The sequence below is a fragment of the Pseudochaenichthys georgianus genome, chromosome 4 (assembly GCF_902827115.2).
Source record: "Pseudochaenichthys georgianus chromosome 4, fPseGeo1.2, whole genome shotgun sequence".
NCBI classification, from domain to species: domain Eukaryota; kingdom Metazoa; phylum Chordata; class Actinopteri; order Perciformes; family Channichthyidae; genus Pseudochaenichthys; species Pseudochaenichthys georgianus.
This window is the reverse complement of record NC_047506.1, coordinates 13,812,971-13,837,053: the sequence shown is the minus strand read 5'-3', so window position 1 is coordinate 13,837,053 and position 24,083 is coordinate 13,812,971. Positions and strand designations below refer to the sequence as shown.

General features: G+C 41.1%; 1 protein-coding gene across 2 annotated transcripts; it reads right to left on the bottom strand.

The window, feature by feature from the left end:
• Positions 1–471: 471 nt before the first annotated feature.
• Positions 472–5,043, bottom strand: zranb2 (zinc finger, RAN-binding domain containing 2). Of its 2 annotated transcripts, XM_034081676.2 has the most exons (10): positions 4,715–5,038; positions 3,987–4,039; positions 3,779–3,887; positions 3,478–3,560; positions 3,323–3,399; positions 3,057–3,212; positions 2,759–2,955; positions 2,219–2,278; positions 1,646–1,795; positions 472–1,420 (listed from the first exon to the last, which is right to left on the bottom strand). In XM_034081676.2, exons 1-10 carry the CDS (start codon positions 4,768–4,770, stop codon positions 1,363–1,365), a joined length of 999 nt encoding a protein of 332 aa, XP_033937567.1. In that variant the 5' UTR covers positions 4,771–5,038; the 3' UTR covers positions 472–1,362. The 2 variants fall into 2 exon arrangements, with proteins under 2 accessions (XP_033937567.1, XP_033937566.1); XM_034081675.2 differs by having other exon boundaries at positions 472–1,795; positions 4,715–5,043.
• Positions 5,044–24,083: the final 19,040 nt, after the last annotated feature.

Below are 24,083 nucleotides of genomic sequence, written 5' to 3'. Positions count from 1 at the left end.
CGGGACATGTATCAGACACCGATACTCGAACTCATTTATCACTACGTTATGCACCCCAATGTACCCATCCCTGTTAAACTCAGGACGTTAACAGCAGTGCCACCTGCTGACCACAATGAGAACGACAACACAAGTCTAAAGCCCATTCAAAATTCAACTAGACAGGAGTATTTATTCATTTAATGGTTTACCTTATAATAAAAAAGAGCTAGTTTTTAAATATGAGCTGTTACACATTTTTTTAAACACTGTTGTCTTTATTTCTCCCCTATTTTTAAAATCAGATCTGTATTGTGAACTTGTTTGAAACTCATGATTGATTTTTGCCATTTGTGTGCAATAACAAAACATCATTAGCTATCAAAAGCCTCCATAGCTACACAACTAACTTTGCTGGTAGTGAAACTGTGATTATGTATACACATCTGCAAAAATAAGCTAATCTTGGCTAAATCAAACGCAACAACAAAGTAACAGTCGACAGGATTTTATTTACACGTGTACATTTCAGTTGTTTCACCATTAAAGACTGTATTGCCACTTTCTACCATGAATCAGGATATACTGTATGGTGTTTGTTATTCTGGAAGTACTAATCTTAAGTACGAATATTAATATTATTAATTAATAATTTTTTTAATGTTTTAGTTTCCCAGGTGACAAATGAGAAGGTATAACTTTAAATTGTAACGTGTGACAATTGTGTAAAGAAAAAAAAAGAGAAATACAACACTAAACACCTAAACCAAAGAATGTGGAATTTACAGCCATTTAGTTAAAACACGCAATATCAAAAAGTAAAATACTTACCTTGACAGAAAGCAAAAAAATATTTTTAAGGAAATAAAAACAAAAATACCAATATGAATTGCTATATCTGTTATAACAAGTTGGTGCTTAAGTACTTCATATTTTATTAAAAAAAAAATGAAAGTATTTAAAAAAATAAATAAAAGTACCAAAATATCAGATATTTCTAGGGCCACGGAAAAAATATTATCAAAAATGATCACTTCAATTTCCCCACAGAGGCGTGGAGTAAAATGTACTGCTACAAAGATATGCGTTTTTAAGTGGCCTACTGCCTTTTTACAGTACATCTGATTTTCATATGGGACTAAACACTTGTGTTTATTGGACACCTGCAGTTACAGACACTTGTCACAGTTTGGGGTGTAGGTGGTTTTAAAAAAGGGATGATGTGCAACGGCAGAGGGAGTCATGTTGCCACTCTGTTTTTGAAGAAAATAAGACTTTTTTTATGAAAATGGACATCATACTGAAATGATGTGGTTGTTTTGCTTCCAACGCAACATGCACTTTTCTACTAAGGTTCCTTTTCTTGTTTTTAAGGCGTTAAAGTTATTTCTTTTTTGAACTGGAGCCAGAATGGGAGGATCCAGGGGACTGCCCACGGCACCTGAAATCACACAAACACCACGGGAAGAAAGACAAGGTCAGCCGGCTCAGATGTTAACATTCACCTATGCATTCTTGAAACAACAACATGGTTAACAAATGTATGTAAAAACAATATAACAAGGCAAATTGTGAGGATATTTCTATAAATCTGAACTCCCATAAGCGAGGCGACAGATGGCTAATAAGAATCAGTGCCATTGTGGTATTCCACAGAAACCCAAACCTTTCGGACGAACGTGATCTAGAGCGCCTCCGCTTTTTCTCTCCAGATGAGGACCTGGAGCGACTGCGCTTCTGTCCCCTCTCAGGTGAGGAGGAGGGGGAGCGGGACCTCTTCCGGGGAGAGGAGCCCTTTCCAGACTTGGAACTGGATCTTTTGGAGGAATAAACCAAGCACTAGGGTCAGTAAGGTTAAGACACAGTCCCATCAGCGTCGGTTTTTATCAAGTTTAAGAGCACTTAAATATAGGTCATCCCAAGATGCTGAAGAAAATGTTTAGCATCAAGTCAATATAATTAAAGCACTCCTATTGAGAGTGTGAGATTAAAACCCAAGCTTTAGACGTTTTAGCTTTGGTAAAATTAAATCTCAGTTCAGATAGTTAAACTGTGTACCATTTATACTCCCAGTCCTAAATTAAAATGTGAAAAAACCCTACATCAAATTATTTGAAAGCGTCAAGGCAGATTGTGAATTCAGTCTTTGTTCAAATGTTAGCTGGGGAGTAGGATTGCTCTGGAGCTTTGCCCTGTACATACACTCTCCTAGGGAGAGAGTGCATGTCACCTCATTCACCTGGAGTGGGACCTGGAGCGAGATCCAGACCTGGAACTTGATGAGCTTCTAGAGTGGGACCTGAAAGACAAAAAAACAAAACCTTTCCAATATTTTCTGAACAAGACAAATACCTGGACGGGTCACACAGGATTGTACAAACAGTTGGACAGTATTTCAGTTAGACTATTCCTTACAGTACAGCTTAACTGAGTACATGTTTAGACTAACAAAAGATGCTTTTGTGGGTTTGGTGAAATAACCAAGTAAATAGAAAGACAACAAAAACAGGTAAAATCTGCAAACAGATATTCAAGGTGCATTTCAAGTCTAGAATATCAACAATGCATTTGTTCTAATAAAAGTCAGGCGTTTCAAAACATAAAGCGACATCTAGAAACTTCTGCACATCAAGGTTCTAACACCACAGTAGGGGAGGGGTTGAGAAAACAACAAATCGGCAGAACAAGACATGTATTAATGTGGATCAGTAATTCAGAAGGAAGATTGAGCTGATACTGACATTTTGCCCGGAGTTACCCTTGACCTGTACCCTTTTACCTGGACCTCGACCGTGAACTGGAGCTGGAGGAGCGCGAGGAGGAGCCGGAGCGGGACGAACCCGAACGGCTGCCCTTTTTCTGAGCTGGCTTGTCCTTGTCCTTGTCTTTGTCCTTGTCCTTGTCCTTGTCCTCATCCTCACTAGCATCCAGGTCGTACTTTGAAAGGTCTCCATCTTCGTCATCGTCTTCATCATCCTTGAGAAGACGTGTTGGTTATAACACAATCATTGTATAGTATTTTAATTTAAACTAAATGTTTTCTTTTGAATTTAAAAGGATCCAGCAACCAATCTTACATCTAATTTGTATTTGGAAAGGTCACCCTCTTCCTCTTCCTCATCCTCTTCATCTTCCTCGTCGTCGGGAGCTTGAACTTTAATTGGTACTACTACCTTCTTCTCAGGTTCGCTCTTTTCATCTTTTCCACGAAACTTTTTCTTTTTCCTACCAAACTGTGACATAAGAAAGCAGTTTAGAAATGAAGATTTCAGATGCCACTTGTGTACATGGCAGGAAGTCAACCGAAATGATGAACCAGAAAACATTACAAGTTACAACTCACTTCATCATATTCACCGTCAGAATCCTCTCTTTCAATGTATTCCACGTTTTCTCTTTCATTGAAACCTCCACCGTAACCTGAATGGCGAAAATAGGCTTTAGAAACTCGTTTTCAAACACACCAAGACTTGCCAAAATACACATTTGTTGACATACCGGTTCTCTCCTCGAGCTTGGCATATTTTGGGGTGTTACACATGTTGCACTCTGACCTCCTGGCCCAATTGACATTTCCGCATCTGTACGAGAGTAGAAGAGTAAAATAAGAATCTGTAAGAACTCAACACATTTAAAAATAGAAATAGGAAAGTAAATGTTTCAGCTAATTTGGAAACAAAAAGGTTATTGTGTATTCATAACCATGTGTGTGTATACAGTAAACTATTTAGTTAATTTGCTCAATTGAGTGGATAATCAAACATTTTGGTAGTTCGTTATAATTTACAATACACCTTACGTTTTGCATTGCCAATCGTTTGCACTGAAGAGGCCTCTACTCTTCTCAGCCAGAGTTTTTCCAATCTCTGTCCCTCCAGCTTTCATCATTTTGGCCTCTGTGGTTTTCTCTGAGGAAGCATAACAATGTTGTTTCAGTACAGCAGCCTTTTGACAGAATGTATGAAGCCTGAATCTAGATTTAACAATATGCATAACGAAGGACTCACCGCTGCCACATCTGTTGCAACTTGTCCTTCGAGCAAAATTTACATTTCCACACCTACAAAAGGATAAAGATGAATACATAGTAGCCACAGATACAACATTGGCCTTGTTACTTCACAATACAGGCGTAAACTGAGTAGGCTTCACGCAAAAGTAGTGGTGTATGTTTATTTATCTCTCATGTGTAACATCATTAGCTTGTAGTCTTGCTTGGGAAAGCCTGTGTGAAAGGCCTGCACAACTGCAGCTGGCTTGTCTGTCACTCAAGACGTTTCTAATGCAGCTCATGTGCAAACTGATACTGCTGACTACACAAGTTACCTAAGATAGACTCCACACTAACGACAACTTGGCTTTTTCAACATTGTAAACACTACCCTCAGTAGTAAGTGTGGACTCTCAATTAACCCAATTAGGCTAACGATAGCTAGCTTGCTATATAATAAGTCTGCGCACACTGACATAAAGACACACTGTCACATCCAAAACACGTCCCCACCCTCGAATGAACACATTGTGTTACTTGTTATTGTGTAGATGATGAATGTAAAGAGGTTGAAATAAGTTACAAGTGAACAACTCAGCTAGTCAACAAGCTAGCCTTTTAGCATGCAATGCTAAAGGCCTACGCTAACTTGCACGACCAGCATATTTGACAAATATATGGTGCTATTTTCCATCATAATGTAGGTAAAATGAGCATTTTTTTATTAATGTGGGAAGCACTTACTTTTTATCTGGACAAATCCAGTCCCCGTCGCTAACTCGAAAACTCTTCCCCGACATGTTTGTGGTGTTAACACTGAGTGGCTCGCTGGCAGGGTGTGCTCACTGTTAGCCTCGCGCCTCCTGCTCCCTCCAACGATGCCTTCAGGGGTTTCCGGTAGCACTTTAAACTCACATTTCTCTGCTCGATTTCGATACACACAACAGCCCGGCATTGTGGTAAGTAGGCTTTGGGGTATAATGTAGAGATTCTTACGAGATGTAAGAAGAATACATGTATTTAATTGTTTTTACATAATCACAAGAAAAATATCACACTACTGTCATTTGCATTCCGTTTTCTAAATCAACTCAACACATAAAGCTACAAATTCGTCACAAAACTATTGTCTTTTATTTGTGACATTAGAGCTTAATATTACAGAAAACACGTGAATGCAACGATTTTTATACAGTATAGGACAACGTCTGCAAATGTGTTAGGATCGGATAATATAATTTACAAGAGTTCTGTTGATGTTCAATCAGAAGATAATAATACGTTTTAATTCAGGCAATTATGTGTATCCAGCGCCATATAGATGGAAGAGTTACGACACCGGAAGTCCAAAAACGGTTATCGTCACGTGGTTCATGTAGACGAGGATCGTTCCCCGGAAGTTCATGGCGGGCAATGTGAATGCATTGATAACAGGAGATAGAACTACGATTTTTGTTAATTATTAGTGAATAAAGGTTTTGATTTGCAATATTTATACAACAAATCGATATGTGTATGTATTTACATCAATAATGTTTTAAAAAATAAAATCGAATTTGCTAATATTAAGTGATAATATTAGGATTAGTGTGAACAACTAGTTTACATGTTACTAACAGTGCCTTGTTAAAGAGCCTGTTGCTGTTTATTTATAGCTTTGAATTCTTTCAAACCAATATTATCTTCTTAAACTTGTATGGTAGTCAGGAGCATCACTTTCTAATGTTTATTGATACATGTAGAGGGAGGGGATCTAAAGTAATGCTTTAAAATTCAGATTAGATTCATTTCTACCATTTTCTTAAATTCATGGTAGTTTCAGTAATCCCCTGGTAATTGAGGACACAAGTTATCGAAATGACTAATGTCATCTTTATGGCTTTCAGAAAGGACAGGAGACCGACAGGTGACTATCAAAGGACTAGCAGCAGCAGCAGGACTAGCAGCATATGATGATAATGATTATGTTAAATGTGTTGTTTTAGGAACATCCATTGCAAATACATGGAATTCAATAAACATTGAATAGCATATCATGCAGTTTGTCGGTGCCTTTTCCTCCGTGTTGTCCTGGTTTGCTGTGCTGCCTCCTAGTAGCCACCATGGTTTGATGTGCTGCCTGGGGATGCTCAAATCGCTCAGAGAAAGGAGTACGAATGTACGGCTTCCCCACTGACAGAGAGCAGAGGAAAAAATGGCTGGCTCAAGTCAGCAGGAGCAATTTCACGACCAACAGCAACACAATATGTGATGTAATTATATACAAACACTGCATTTGCACTTTTTCATAAAACGAAAACCACACCATTGGGAAAGCTTAATGTTTTGTTTAATACAAAAAAACAGGGAAAGGCTTGAAAAACACAGAGTTGAGACTCAGGGTGCAGGGTGAGGGTCTCAGTGCAGGTATTCAGGCTCCATTGAATCCCCCTCTGGTTCTTGTGCTGAAAGAGGGAGTAACAGACAGGAGAAAGGGTTATACACACACAGCACACCTATTGGATGGGAAATGCCTTGGGGAGATAAGGTGTTTACTTATATAAAACAGTAGTATTAAACGTACCTTGTGTTTTCACTCACTTAAGTCCCTCTCCCTTTGCCATCAATCCAGAATCAGCTGAGCTGCAACATTATACACACAGGTAATAATCAACAGAATCACAAGGACACAATATGGCTCTGCTAAAAACACTCACTCTTACACGCACCAAAGTTATATTTATCTAATATTTAACTCCCTCCACCCCCGCATACAATCCCGTTTAGAAGCCCCTCTTCTCTAATTCAACATGTTGGACGAAATGACATTAAGAGAACGGAATTTACAATTAAAAGGCTGTTCAACGTGTGTTGCTAACTTGCTTCGGTATGCTAGCTTAATCTGTTATCTGTAAACGTTCCCTAAATCTACTAATTTAGGGATAATCCACTGACATCCTTTAATACACATGTTCATTTGAATCAGATGTACTGATAATATCCGCAATATAAATCTTTAAACTTCTTCTTACCTTTAAAAGTCCGTCACGAACGGTGTATTCTTTCACACACAGTGACGTCACGAGCTACCCACAATGCAACGCGCGCCATAGATATATATATAAATCCGCCATTTTCCTGGAGGTGCTAATGTAAACAGCTAGCTAACGTAAACAGCTAGCTAACGTAGCCAGGCAGAGCACACTAGGTTTGTTTTCTGAATTAATAACCGAAGAAATCGCTGCATGTCTTCGGATTACATCTCTGGACTTGAGGGGTGTGCTCTAGGTCGTTACCAGGGTAACTAGAGCTGTGTGGGTTGTCCGATTGCCCTTACAGACTGCCTGCAGATGTATGGAAAAACGACCCTCGAAAGTGGCCTTCGGTCGATTTTGCCAGCATCTACGTCTATCTTCTGGAAACACCAGGTGAATACCCCACTTGTCACAATAATATCATCATGCCATTGCATATATGTGGTATTTTAGAGTTGACTAGATATTGATTAAGGCAATAGACTATGATATTCTGCTTGCACCTCGCGTGAAATGGCGCATACCGGAAATACGGTGTCGCCCTCGGCCCAAAACCCGTATGTGTGTGTGAAAGAATTATGCTGCAACTCCACAGCTCTGCCAGCCTTGGCGCTAACTTCCGGGGAACGATTGAGAGGCTCCACGATCCGCCATTGCTGTAAAAAAGTGGTCCATTGGAGTGAACGGAGATGTCGTAACTCTTCTATTAAATAGCTCTGTGTGTATCACAATAAATATATCTGCAAGTTCTTAGGAACCCAAAGATGGTTAAGGCCATAAACCTGCTATTATACACACTTTACACCCTTTTAGGTAGCCTATCACATTTATTTTTGATGAACCCTTTTCATCACAGTTTCCTTTAAAAGAGGAAATAAAGCCTCATAGAGGGTTAGTATTGTAGCTTAAAACTAAGCCAGTTTATACTTTGAGAATTTACAATGTTGAAACCTTTGAATACTAAGAGATGGAAGATACTTAGCCGGTGGATGTCTGATTGCGAGTTATTAAACTCACACCTGATTAAAGATCCGTTTGAAATAATATATATTATTGACTTTGAAACCCTTATCCTTCCCAAACCATGATTTCTTGCAAAATCAGTTCAAGCCACTAGATGGCAGTTAATGCCAAGGTTTATCAGCACACACAGTAGCCTACCTCCTGTTTAAAAAAAATAAAATCTAAATCAAGGCTCCTTAAATGTATGGAGTTGAACTTCAAGAGAACTAGTGTGTGCTTCCCTTCCATATACTCTGAACTACATGTGTCCAATGTATCTAATAATACATATATACCACAGTAGTCTTTTGAATAAAATAAACATTTCAAAGATCACAACAGTTTAATTGCAATGTAAATATATACATATCTATATATAAGAGATTCTCACCTCTTACTTCAAAAGATCTTTGATACAATGTGGCAGGTGAAAGTAAGATGATTTGCATTGTGACCTTTATATATACAGTCTATGGTTGTGACATCCTTTTATATAAGATATTTAAGGCACTTGACATAAAAGACACTTGACTTAGTGACTTAGTTACATGTTGATGAAGTATCCACTTGTTTGAGGTGTCTGTCAGTAGCATAGATATTGGTAGGAGTTCAAAAAAGTCACTGATCTCTCACAGAAAGCCTTAAAACTGAGAACACAAAGGAATGCCTCTCAGCGTTTTCTGGTCTCGGCTGACATAAAGTGAGTAGATAGATAATAAGTTTTATTGTATGCACAATAAGAAATATATATATATATATATATATATATATGTCTGCTCTTCTCTGTTAGATATGGCAGAGGACTATAATTCATGGTTGTAAAATTCACAGATGTGATCATTAGTGCTACTGTATATAGTCCCGTACCCTGGAATACAATATGCATTGTATAAATCCCTTACAATTTCAGATTTATAACCCTCTTTACTTAAATCACAAAATATCACATCTTTAGATTTTTATATTTGCATTAGAGCTGACTACATTTGCTCTGTGGAGAAGGTGATTGGCTGCAATCTTCCAACCCTAAAGGACCCTGAGGTGTGCAGGAAAGCTTGTGGTGGACTCCTCCCACCCTGGACACTGAAATCTTTTAAAATCACTCCTCTCCATCAGGACCAAAACACCTCACCACAAAACAGTTTCTCCCCATCTGCAGCTGGCTTCATCACCAAGGCCAAGGACCCCCACTGACACAGACTAATATCCCCATACACTACATGTTACACTAAAGTCTTCACATTTGTATATAGGATTGTATGCATCTTTTTTCAGACCAGTATCTCTGTACAATGCATATTTGTTTTATTCTTTATGCTGGCACCTTTGTCTCTATTACATTTTTGCATATCCCTCAAAGCTTTTTAAAAAAAACATTTAAAAACATCTTATACATATTTATATTATTAAATCCTTGTCCATACACCAAAGGAAATTCTGTGTATGTTAAAACTCCATACAGTCTATGGGGAAAATGTAATTTGCATCAAACTGGCTTCGGATTTCAGATCCAATTTGACCTGGCCAGGATGGGGTCAATCCAATAGAACAAAATGTTTCATAATCATTGCTCTTAATAGGTTGTTAAAATGCAGGCAGTAAGTAACACACTATGCTGTTGAGATGTTACTACTATTCATAACAAGGAATGAAAGGCCCCAAGTTGCAGATATTTCTCATGTGATGTACTTAACATCAGATACGATTTAGTTACACAGCAGGGCTTAAGCTTCTCTGTAAGTGACCTTGTCCACACAATCTGCTGCCGGTCAAAGTCAAAGACTCTTTGAGGTCACAGTCACAGCTGGTCCGTGAACCTGAGGCCACACAAGAAGCCTTTTCGGTGCTTTAGCTTCAGTATATTGCTTTCTATTATTCGCCCTCTGTTCCTTTTGCCCACTTTTGACAGGGGTGAAATAATTGTTGATGAATGTCGTTTATGTCTTGGACAAGATTGGGTTCCTTCAATTGAGTACACTGGAGATGAACTGAACAATCATTATGTATCTGTTAGGGAGACATGCACTTGATTTATGAGCCCCACACAAGGTTTTATTAGGATGAGGGGCCAGCAAAAATAAGGTATCAGATACGATGGAGGCACATTTTTATGAGTCATCCTCTTTCTCCTAAAGGAAATGACTCTTGGACCGTCACTCAATATAATTCACACACAGAGGCCAGAAGTGTAATATTGCATGAAAACAAGAGCCTCCACACCCGCATACATATTGTTATTTGTTCAAGACGAGGCATCCAATCTGTTCGGTTCTGAGTTTTCTTTAATTAATCGAAACTTTTTTTCATAAAGGAAGCCTTTTTTTATTCTAACTGATAGCGCAGGAGCCATCTCTACTCACAAGGTTCAGCTGAAAAACTACTTCCTGCTAGTTTTCAGCGCTGCAAAAAAGAGTGAGCAGAGATATGAAGTTAATTAAGCAATGAATAACTAATAAGGAGACAATGCCAATGTTTGGTATGTTTGTTTGCGGCACAGAGTTGCATGAAAGATTCAGCGAGGAGTCAGGCAATTAAATAGCACTTAGCTAAACAACATCCAATTCTATTAAAGTGGCTTCACTGGTGGTAATGCTTTCTCAACTTTACTGTGTCCTTTTCTGGCCAATGTACTGCCCACCAGCTGATTATGTCCTGGGTCAAAAACATTACTAAGAGAGATTTTTCATGGTGTCAATGAGGCTTTGGCTGGACTGACACTGTTTTCCTTCCCAGTGGCTGGTTACGCCTGAAGGTTTATGCACAGCAGAGGTTCTGACAGGGAAAGGCAGCCATGTATGTAGGTTTGGAAAAACCTGCTGAAAGCCACAAGGGCTTTCCAATACTGACAGATGGCAGGGAGCGGTTCCCGAGAAAAAGGTTACTGTGAGGGTGAAAAGTTGGAGGCTGGTGAGTGCTGGCACACTCCACCCTCCGCTCTTATTTCAATATCATGATTCAGCATTAATCAGGGGTGACGTGTATTCCCCATGTGCCAAACACAAGTCAACTGTGGGGCTGTTTGTTAACTCAGTGTCATTTACTATGCCCTTTTGAGGCATGCTTTATTTGTTTCTGCACATTTGTCCGAGAACATTTCAAAGCCCGAAGGCTGGCTCTGTGTTCACACTTTAGCCGTGGGAGGTGAAGTGTAAGGTGCCAGCGAAGCCCATCAGAATTATATAATGCAGACTACTGCACAGTGAAACAGCTTGTGCTGGGAGATGCGCTGCTGCATTGTGCCGTATCTCCCGTCCTCTCATCCAGTCCTTATCACCAAAGCACATTCATTTTGGGAGCCAGAGAGCACACATTTTACAATCCAGTCCCACCACTTGTTGTGAAAGCAATCTACAAAGCCTGATATGATGTGTTAAATGTATGAGTTATAAACCTTTTGTTTAGCAGTACTATAATACAAAATGGAGCGAATACTACTGGATCATCAGTTTCGGTTGTGTAAGTGCATTGAAAAAGTGGTCGAGTATTCATCTGGTGCTGATAGTTTAAACCTATTATTCAATGTCTTAATCACTATAGATAATACCAAAGTTGGTAAAGAATCTCCATGAAAAACTTTTTCAAAATCATGTTCGTTTCCACACAAAAACATATTTTGAGGCCGAGACAACCATGCTTTCAGCTTCCAGGTGATCGAGCATTCTTCACTGACAATATCAATGTGTCAAGTACAACCCATCCTGACAGGCCGGAGAATTGGAGGAGTGATGTTGGCACAAACCCTGCAACCAGACATTGTTAATCAAATGGAATCAGAGATCTCCACAGATAAAGTGTTTAAAGGACGAGGGACGATCTCACTTGATGATTCCCATGTCTCTGTACAAAATGTAATATCTATACCCCTTGCTTCCATTAAGGCAAGGCCAGCGGGACTTTCTCCAATGTAATTTCTCAAATATTTTTGTCAGGTCTGTCTAGCATAGTCCTGTTTAATTATTGCACATCATTTTTGGAGACCACAGCAAAAAGAAATAAATTACACGCAGAATACTAGTTCCACTGTGAAATATATTTGTACTCTATTATTAAGGCTAATTTGAGGTTAATTAAGATGTATATTGTTTTTCAAATAAAGCTGTACATAGTAATTTGATAGTTATAGAAAAGTGAGTATGCTTCATACTGAATTAGCGCTTAATCAAATATAAATTATCGAATTATCTTCACCATTTTTTATTTGATGGTTGTTTACTCTCAACAAACAGTGTTCTGGGCTAGGAAGTCATATATAACTGTGGTAAAGGAGAGAAAATGAAAATGAGATAGTGGTAGAGGGAGGAGAAAGTGACAGCTGGACGGAGATGGGTTCACAGTAAACAATAGTCACACTGTAATTAAGTGACCTGGCTTCAATTAGAAGCATTATGTGGGGGAAATTGTTTTTGTGGTTCGACGCACTCAACCGTGCATTTGATACCACAATTCTTCTCCCGTTATCTTTAACCTCCCTCGATTCATTGCTCTCTATTCACTTTGAGTTGCTCGTCACCACCTCACTGCCGGGCTGACAGTTACTGAGGAGGTAATCTGATTGCAATATAACAATGGCTAATGTGGAAAAATGGGAAGCAGCTTCAGGGCAGCTTCGGCCTATGCGTCACCTGGCTCTGCTTTGGCAGAGACACAGTCTTGGCAGTGGGGTGATTAATGTGATAGGTGGGATTTGTCTCATTATGTTGACACCAGCTAATAAATGCCTTGTAAACAGCCAGTCCCAGCTGTTAATGCATCATCATAATCCAGGATTAGGAGGTGCCAGGCATGGCCAATAAATGCAATTAGGCACTGACAAAATGAATTCGCCTAAACTCTGACTTTCCTGCGCCCTGTCCATTCTGAGGGAAACTCAAGTGTGTCGTGTGATTCTTCACAGGGTCGCCAGGGGATTAGCTCGCTGGAAATCTTCCTGGTGAGAAAAGAATATCTAACTCAATTTGTGTCCCCCACAATGCATAATTTCTGGAATATTAACTCCCAAGTTAGATGGAAATGAAAACAAACATGTTGCTTTCCTCCTCTAATCTATTTGGATTTTTTGAATTAGGAACAAGGTGTAAGGGAAACTTCTGAAGCAATGGAGAGTCAGGACTCAGAGAGACACGAGGAGAGTTGGAGCTTTGATGTCAAACACTGATGGTTTATTTGGAGTTATGGCCGGAGAGTTGACAAGACAGGTGGTGTGTCAGGAGTTGACACAGCAAAACTCTTTCTGTAGCTCGAGGTTTTATCTAGTTTGGAGTGTAATAATCAACATTCTTCATCAGTGAGACTAAACACATATGGACCCTGTTAGAAATTAAAATCAATGTTTTGATAGCATAGTGCACCTTAAACATACCGTCAGTTTAAATGCTGTTTTATACTGAAAAACCAGAAGTTCTTGTGCACAACCAGTTGTTGAGCTTTTATTCTGAAAATCCTTCATCTCCGGTTAGCATGAGGCTAATATACCATTTACTATAGAGGTGAATTTAGCAGCGATATGATATGATGTTGCACAGCGAAACCTACTGATTTCAACACTACAACTATAGACGTCGAGATATTATTATTGTTAGATAAGGTACAGTTTATTTTAGTACGTTATTGTTTACAGATGTGGGTAGCATGAGACAACATTCGGAACGACCGGAAACCAAACTGCTGTGAAGTATTTCCTGTATTTTTTATTTATTTATAACAGCGTTTAGAATGTGTTAAATGAAAAGTCTGAAAGAGTTAAGGAGGAGAAAAGGCGTGTTTAGATATATATTGAATGTACAATGTCTGTATCCTCTGATATATATATACAGTCTATGGCAGGGATCACCAACTACATTTGTCCAAGGGCCGAAATATAACCAATAGACACTATCGCGGGCCAGCGATTTTTATATAGCCCAGAATTTTATATTCAGATTACATTTGGAATACTTTCTTTTTCCATAACAGATGGGTATGTTTTGGTGCACAGGAGACACTTATTTTACTGTTTTCATGGCTTATCAAGAACTCAAACACAACATCTTGGTGTCATTCTGGACAGCTCTCTCATCTGCACCCCACATAAAAAACATCACCCTGACTGCATTCTTTGTACTGTCTTAAAACCTTTCCTTAGAATATGTTATGAATTGTAAGGTGTCCTTGGGTGCTTTGAAAGGCGCGCCTAAATAGAATGAATTATCATTATTATTTATTATCTGAAACGATGTAATAACTTTTAAAACTGTTTCCAGTCACTTGCCCCATGCATTCAGCAACAGCAGGCCATTCACTTTGATTTGATCCTGTTATGAAATGTCATCATTTCGACAATAAAGAAATGATACATAAACATTATCTTGGACATTTTATCTAACCATCTCCGTTTCTAACTTTCAATATATTTTAAAAGAGATCTCTCTCTCTCTCATCTGCGTGCGGGGGCGGGGCCTCAGACACGCTGCATCTCTCTCTCGCTCACAGACATGCTGCAGCGCTGTGCAGAGTGCAGTGTGCACACAGTTCTGCCGTTAATGAATATTACATTTTGTGAGGAAACTTTTCCACCAATAATTCCAATAAGTATTTCAAAATGTATTCACTTCATGTTTACTTAAGTAACTGTAATCAGATTACTGTGGTGACCACCTATTTAACCACTGGGACATAATTCAAACCTGGAACTACAGTTGCGGTTATTGTTCCCACACGGACATGTTATGGGTTAGGTGTGCCCTCTTGGCTCTCTCTCTTGTCGACCCGGGCTGCGACCCGACAACATGTCCTTTGCAGCTTGTGATTAAAGTTCCCTTTTGCACCTTCGATGCACCGCCTCTGACTCCATATCTCTCGGCACTACACTGGTGACCCTGACAAGTCTCGAGAAGTTTCCGGGACAGACCCGAACACGGCAAAAGGAACTCATGTTTCTTTCTCGAAATGCCGGGGATTTTTGGAATCGTCCGTGGCTGCCACCGGCACGCGGACTGAGGCTCGGTGCGCGCCCCGCAGAAGAGCTGGGGACGTTGCTCGCCGTTCCCGCATCGGCTTTCCAACCAGCAGGAGGACGATGCACGACCTGCTGGGTCGACCAGCAACCCGATTGCTACCTCGTGGGCTTGTTTCTTTGGGGCGTGCGGCTGCACGTCCAGGCTGCGCTAGCTGACGACGACTAGCGGCTAACCACGAGGGGCTAACGACAGCTAGCAGCTGCCCATGGCTGCCAGCTAGCGGCTAACGGCTAGCTGTTAACGGCTGTCGACATATTTTTGTTAACATCTGACTGTTGACAATTTTTTTTTTTTTCCGGTGCTGGAGAGGAGGTTCGACCAGCCGGTTGACCTCATGTGGACACTCTCGTTTTTTTGTCACCACCTCGACGGCGGTTCCAGACGCCACTCACGGTGTCATCGACGCTTGGGTGGTGCACTCCTGGACCCCGTCTCGCCTCAACGGTTTTGGACGTCGCCCATGCTGCCATCGGCCCGTGGGTGGCGCGCTCCGGAGCCTGTTTGGCCTCTCCTGCCTTCCGGGGATATCCAGACGCCACTCACGTTCATCGACGCCTGGGTGGCGCACTCCTGGACCCCCTCTCGCCTCGACAGTTCCGGACGTCGCCCATGCTCCATCGGCCCATGGGTGGCGCGCTCCGGGACCCTGTCTGGCCTCTCCTCTCTTCCGGGGATACCTCGACGCCTGCCGAGGACTTCATGCCCGCCGCCGTTGTGCGTCTGCCTGCGGCCGGGTTGCCCTCTCTTCCGGGGATACCTCGACGCCTGCCGAGGACTTCATGCCCGCCGCCGTTGTGCGTCTGCCTGCGGCCGGGTTGCCCTCTTTCCTGCTGGGTTCTCCGCAACACCTAGTGCGGCCCCCTTACGACGGCCCGCCCCCGGTGTGGGTGCCCTCGCCCTCGTTAGGGCCCTTGCCCTCTCCTGCGGCCCCCTTTCGTGGCCCGTTCCATGGCCCGGTCCTCACCTGCGGCCCCACCCTCCTCGGCCCTTGTGGTGCTTCCTCCACGGACGTGGGGATATATATATTTTTTTTTGCCATGTTTGAATTCTGGGGGGGCTTGTGTGGTGACCACCTATTTAACCACTGGGACATAATTCAAACCTGGAACTACAGTTGCGGTTATTGTTCCCACACGGACATGTTATGGTTTTCCTATAAATAGGTGTGCCCTCTTGGCTCTCTCGGGCTGCGACCCGACAACATGTCCTTTGCAGCTTGTGATTAAAGTTCCCTTTTGCACCTTCGATGCACCGCCTCTGACTCCATATCTCTCGGCACTACATTACTCGTTTTTCAAATGTAACGCCAGCTGAATACAGTTAGCCTACTTGATTTTTGTATTCTGATTAGGGAACGCCGTTATGTATTCCGTTACAACCCAACCCTGCTTCTAGGCTACTGTCCCGCAGCTCCAGCCTCTCTGTTGGACTTTGTAGCAGCGGGGCTACTGCTGTGGTGCAGAGCGCATTAACCAGACTCTTCACAACGAAGGATCACTTCTTCTTCAGGGAAGGGAAGGTTTCGCAGTATGCAGTCTACTTTCCCGCAGCTGCTGCCTCTCTGTTGGACTCCGGTACTGCTGTTGGACTCCGGTACCTTACTCACGAGACGTTGTAAACAAAGAAATGGGTGGGGGGCGAACGCAGTAACCTCTCCGCCAACGCCACAGTCACCCCCGTCGTGCGGGCCGGATGAGAATGTCTGGTGGGCCGGATGTGGCCCGCGGGCCGCCAGTTGGTGGTCACTGGTCTATGGTAACAACGGACATTGAAACGTGGAGAGCCGGCCCGCTGGGAGGAGCCAGCAGAAGATATATAAACAGTGCGACCTGAGAGGTTCGGCCTCTTTTTCTCTGCTAGCGAGAGCCAGAGGACAGCTGCTTTTCTGTCCGAACAATATCCTGTTTGTAACATTACCACGCTTTTTATTAATTAAAGTACCAATTTGAAACAATCTCAGAGACTCCATTTAGTCTCCTTTTTAAGCTTCTTTCCTGGACGCGAGAATAACCAACACAGATAACAACCCTGAATCTAACTAGAGCTCTCGTCCATAGAAAAGAATGCGCGTCAGGGAACCTTCGTCCCTACCTCATGGCAGCTTGTGCTCTCTCATAGACTGCCAACAACAATGCGCCCAAGCTGCCCCTCCTTAAGAGAGATAGCAGCAATACCCAAGGCCGTAGACATATGCCATGGGAAAGGAGACAGTGAGAGGAGAAAATTATGAACTGTGTCAAAGGTTGAATACCGAAGCAAATTATTTCCCTAACACAAGGGAGTCAGCTTGGCAGGGAAAAATCGAAGGAAAAATCACCACATCACAAATTACCAGTATGAAAATGTCATCAAGCTAAAACTCATCATGCAAATGCTGCATTGTATTCCTATGTTTCTCAGAGGAATGACATTACAGGTGACTTTTAAACATGGTCATTAGGTCACCAAGACGACCATTAGCTTTCTGTCACTCATCTCCGTCACACCTCATTGGTGGATGTTGTGAAGCATTTATTCTTGTTTTTACGCACCTCAATTATATTTAGCACCTGGGATTTTGGTCTGATGTTTTTCTAAAGATTTTAAAAGGCTCCCCCCCCCCCCCATTCACCCCTCATACCCAGTCAACCCAGCCTATTACCAGAGTGATGGTCAATTGAGAAGATCAATTTGCATAATGGAGCATTAAATTGGGTCCATCACAACCCACCTCTCAGCAGCGTGCTCCCATAGAGGGCTGAGAGCGGCAATTGCTGTTGAAGGGGTGGCATGCATCCTCCCTGCTGGAGTATTCTTCCACCATGCAGGCTGGTGAATAAAGCACCAGTCACTGAATAATGTAGTCTCTTATTCATGAATAATCTGGTGCCGGATTGAAAAGTCCATGCTAAAGGAATGCCTGAGTCCAAGACTAAGAACATTTTAAAGTAGAATCAAACCTCAGATTGAGATGTTTCCCCAACTTTTTCCTTTGTTCCTTTAAAAATATATTTCCATACAACTCAACAACATTCTCAATTGCTTTATTGGGAAAACATATTTTGTCCCAGTTTACTGTCACAGCTTTAAACATGTTGTTCGCAGAAAGGAAACATAGTGCAAAGTTGAAATTAGGCGACAAAACACATAGGTAAGGTTAAATAAAATGTCTAGTTTGGCTAAAATAGGGGAGGTTTTTAAATGTATTTAAGTTACCTTTGTAAGAAAAAAACCCTTTTGGTTTCACAGTGGACAAAAGACCCAAGACACACCTACCTTTTCCCTGCACAGTCTTGCGTGGACTGTCAATAGAAATGTGTTTGTGTTACGTCAAAGACAGATGAAATTCACAAGGCAGTTTCATTGTAATTCATTTAGTGTCATATCTGATCTGCTATAAAAGATTTCTCACAAATTATTCCCATTCCTTTCTTAAAAAGGACAGTTTCTTCTTAATGTCAAAAGTCACTCTATCCTCTGTGCTCATCCATTCCCATTATCTTAACGATGTACTTAATTGCAAGGTCCATCCTCATTGTGTGCAGTGGTCATTTTTGGACACAGAGCAGATCATTTTGATTAACACCCACCAAGGAAATATAAAACCTTTATCTTAGGCAGATTAGGTGAGCTTTTAAGAAGCATGTCAGTGCCTAAGGACCTGTGACGAATTGCATCCAAAGAGCTGCTCGGATCTGAGGCCGGCGGGCTGTGATTGATGTGTGCACCGTGTGAGTGGCAGGGAAGAATGAGATAGAGCCGTCATGGCCTTCCTCTCCACCGTGTTGCCTTTGTTTGAGGGGTTTCCTCTGGGGAGAGAGCTGTCCAGTGGACAAAATGCTTGAAGCTCCTTGGTGTGCAGGTTTTGTTAACTGGCCATTTGAAATGCCCATTTGGCATGGTGGGAACTGGTGACTGGGAGCTAAAAATAGTGCAATTGAATGCACTATTGAGAGGGACTTAGATGTGTGCAGTGCCTCATCCACAGTTGTTCACATAGATGTGTTTTAAAAAATAAATAAATACGTTTTAAAAAACCTTTTCACTACGTCACTTTTGATGAGGAGGACACTGGGTGTACAAGTGATTTGCTCATATCATGAATAGTAATGGAAAAACTTTAATTCCCATGAGTTACCTTTCCCTGCCACAGGCATCCTGCTGGGCTCCTGGCAGCCCATCAGCCGCGGCTTGACAGGTGATTGACATTAAAGAACTAAAGGATTCAGAAGCAGTTGCGAGTTTTTGGTCTTATACGTTTTTATGAAGCGATTGTCAGATATGTTTCTGACTTTGCAAAGACCAGACTTGTTTTGGTCTGTTTTCTCTCAATAAGTCTTTGTTTGGAGCCTCACACAGCCTGGTTGCTGAGGGGATTAATTGGTACTGCACGAGTGAGTGCAATCTAATTTCCCTCCACCAGTTGATGCACAATATTCAAGATCCCTTAACAGGCAGAAGTGAAATACATCTTAAGGTCTCGTTCCCGTTCAATGTGTTGTCTGGTAAGTACAAGGTGAGCGTGGCGATGCTCCGCAAGGCTGTCACTGAGGCCGGAAAGCAAAAACATCCTGCTATCTGACTTGAATCTAACACCTTCTTCATTCCATTTTAAATGTCACGGCCAAAAGACAACATGGCTGGGTATTTGCTCCAGATCCACTATTAGCATAAATAGAGAATCAATTATGTCAGCCCTGATGGAGCTGATTATGCACAGACAATGAATGCTGAAGGAAGAAGTCATAATTACAAGATGACCTATGTCGCCTTTCCACCATCACCAGTGTACCACCACCATGTTGGTATTTCAAGGGTGAGCTGGTAATTGCCTGATAAGAATTGCTGGAAAAAGGAGGGGGGAGCAGATTGACCCCTTTTGCACACCTCTTTTAAAACAGCACACTTGCATTGCCACATGCTGCAATTCCTACCAACTAACATGATTGCTCTACAAGCAAAACATGACACACTTATTGTATGCATGAACAGCAAAACTTGTTTTAGACCTGTGTCAGATTCTTCGTACTGCTGCCCATTCAATGATAATATCCAGAGCAGCGGAGGAATACAATTCAAATGGCTCTATCTCCTGAGGCAGAGATGCTGTGATGTGCCAGCCACTCACACAGTGGGTCTTACTACTACCATGTCATGCCTGTCAGGATGAGAGAGGGGGTAACAGAGAGGCAGATAGAGCAAGCAAGTTCAATGTGCGTAAAGGATAAGAAGAGGGGGGTTTAACTCTGCTGTTGAATAAAAAGCACAGCTGATAAAATCATATCTGCCAGGTGCCAGGGGAAACGTCACCAAGGTAATATTAAAGAGCCACAAATGACTATTTACTAAATGAGAATTTACTAAATGAGAATTGTGCCCACATCTTTAATACCAATCAGGACCAGAAGCCCTAAGCCCTAAGCCGTTCGTTAACCCGTTTGCCGCAATCCCCGGCAGTCACATGCCTTATCTATGAATCAGTCTTTCTAAGAGACCACCATGCATTTAAAGCAGAGCCGTAGTTTTTGCTTTGACTTTAGGAGATCCACTGCCAGCTGGAGTCATGCTGGGAAAAACGCGATACAGCCTGCTGAATTACAAGTTATATTAGCAAATGCGTTTCAAGATGTTTTCAATTATTTATATTGTCGGAAACACAGCATCCTCTTTTGAGGACAACTTTAAAGGATCTCTTTCCCCCAATCGCGTAATATTGTTGACTATATTGTTGACTATATTATTGCGAGTAATCGGCACGCATGTATGTATCAGACAGAGCATGAATCAGTGTGAGATCAGACACAACATCGTCATTTATACTCGTCTGTCTCACCGCTTGCTTTGAAGGGCCTGGCTGCAAAGAATAATGAGGATGGAAGGTAATTTAGGATGACTTGGGTACCTGCCAACACACACATTAAGATAACACCATCAGAAGATGAGAAGAAAGTGTAAGGAAGTGGCTAGCATGTGTTTGGAGAAAAGATAGAAAGTTATATCATGTAGAGATAGATACAGAGAGCAGTCAAATACAATGTTCTGTATTATGACTGGTATTTGACAGAGTAACACTTGCCTCAAAAATACTTTAACTTTAATGATGGATGTTGGATGTTATCTGACTGCTCTATAACTGTTCATCACTTTTAAATTAACGGTTGGATCCGAACGCATGAATGGGGTTGCTGAGCAACTGTGAGCATGTTGTTGCGGAAAACATGGGAAGCACAGTTGGTAATACAGTATTATATTTATAATACAACAAGTACCATTTGTGCAAAGTGAACGTGGCATGCTTGTTGTACTGATGGAAATCAAATAAATATAACCTAATGGTGTACCATCCCATTGTTGGAGACTAAAATTCATTCTTCCTGCTCATCTCAGAAACAGTCCTTCTTGCAAATCATGCCACATTGTTACCACAGCTGACAGCTGTGCACAATTGTGTCTGGCAGATGTCAAGTCATCCTGACAAAGCAACACACATCTGGGACAGTTGGACTCAGGCAACAAGCAGACGGGACATCTTCTAAGTCCAGGCTACCACAAGAGGACACTGTTGATGTATCAGCCGGGACACTTGTTTATAAATATTGATTTCCCCACCCTTTTTATAATTCCAAACTACTTAGGTTTAACATAACAAGTTTTCGATGAAAAGGTAAGTGGGAATATGCTTTTATCCTCAGCATCTGTAAATTGGGTTATTAAATAGTTGAGAGGCCTCTTATTTCATACTCTATCTGAGAGAGTGCGTGTGCGTGGAATATAGTGAGGGGCTATATGGCTATAGCTATTTTACTCTCTAATAACCTCTGTTGAAATTAGGGTTTTGGGGATTGAGATAGCAGCTGATTATCATTCTGTGTTATTGTGATAAGCATGCAAAGAAAACTACACAGAGACACAGGGCATGGCCAATTATGAATATGAAAACCTATTCATTGAGTCAAGCCCTATTATATTCAGATTATAACAGCCTGACACAATAGATATCCTCTGCTGATTCCCAAATGACTTCCTGTCATGTTGATACAGATACAGGTTTAGCTGAAGTCCATGGGTGTGGTGAATTATAAATATGGATGCCTAATCACTGAGCAAACAGTATTAGACTACGTGCATTATTATTTCATTCCCATAAACATCCAGATACATTCACAGTCATTCATGCTGCATGCATGTCCATGCAGGTGTATAATTATCAATGAGGACATCTAGCCAATGGAAAAAGTATTGACAGAGATTCCTCTGGTATAGCTTTAATATTTACGTATGTTGACACCTTGTCACCCTGTATTTCACTCAAACACATACAGATGTCAGTATAATGTATTTCAACGGTGTCAACGGTGTCATGTGGTGGCTGTAAAAACGATTTATCCCCTATATTTCCATAAACATCTTATCAGTTTGATTCAAAATAGGGTTTTGTTGATCTCTTTGATTATTGTGAGTTATTAGGGTGGACACCTGATACAGTGTGTGTGAGCAGTCCCATTAACTCACACTTATTTCAAACACAGTTTATTGGATATTTGTGGGAAAGGTGAGTCATTATTATGGACAGATTCAACTCTTTCTCCCTGTATATCTCACTCATATTGGTACGGAGTGGGCTGCAGTATGCATATTATTCTTATTATCATAATATACTTTTTCCATATCCCAAATTCTATGTACTTAACTGTTTTTTACTTATAAGAAATAAGCAATATATATGCACCGACATACATCAATCAATAGATGGCCGCTGACCAATGGAGTCTGTTGCTTGGACATCTTTACACTTTGATTTTTGAATAAACTAGGGAAATTGTGTTTATTAGTATTCTCAATTACTGTTCAATAGTGAGCTTTAAAGGTGCTAGTTGTATTAACTTTTTCAGGCTAGTTGTTTCCCCCTGCTCCAGGACTGCATGCTAAGCTAAGCTAACTGGTAGCTGGATGTAGCTCTACTGTATATTGAACATATGTTTTCATTGAAGTCCCAGCAAGAGAGCAGATAAGCATGTTTTTTCAAGATATCATGTTATGAGCTTAAACTGGAAAAAACCTATATATTACTTCAAATAATGAATGCTTATGTTTCCAAAATATGTTCCTTATTGTGTTTCACCAACCACCAGCACACTCAAACACTTTGTGTTTCTAGTATGCAAACTATCTTTCTCAGTGTTGGTGTTGATGGTGAGTACATTGGGAAACCAAAGACTAATTAGGTTGGGAGCTGACACAATTATATATTATATAATTTTACAAAGAAAACAAAAAGGGGGGTCCGACACATCCTTGGAGAGTCTCTGCGCTGCTGTGTAGATGAACAGTGTTAAAAACAGAACTACAATCAATTAAAACAGTCTGATATATTCAACAGAACAATCTTCAAAACAAGGTACATTATTGTAGAAATGCTGTAATTTGTACTATCACTACCATAAATCTACGGATGTCTCCTTATGTAGTTTCTTTGTTGTGAAAGAGGGAGTAAGGATATTAAGATATTGAAAATTAAAGCCACGCCCCCTAATCACTGGCTTTGCCAACCAACCAACAGACCAACCAACCCCATCGAGACATTGCTCTCTGTCTGTATTCCCATCAACTTCCACTCACATCCATGTCGATCCTGAAATTAAATGTCATGATTCACCAGACATCTATTGCTGTTTCCTCTGAGGTAAAATAGTGGAATGTGTTACACGGCTGCTCTTTAACCTCTGTATAATACTCCATATGCCTTCAATCCACTTTCCACTAGTGCTCCCAGCTCCTTCTCTCTTCATCACTGAGCGGGTTCTCATGAATGCATGCTGACCCTGCATGCCTCCTCAGTATGCAGTGTGTGTGTGGAGGTGGGGGGGCTGTAGTGGGTGGTTGTGTGTTTCTGTGTGTGTGGTAGTGTTGGTATATACACAGCAGTCAGGGTGGCGAAGCACTGAACGTGTTATATATCTAGATGTGTTCGACTTCATGAAGGCATATTAATGACAGGGATGTGACATTGTTTATTTTCCATTATTATACATTTGCAAGAAAATATTTAACTGAACAAAGTGTCTCTTGAAGTGGTTACAAACTAAATGAGGCATTGTTGTTTATTTAATGATAGAGTATAGT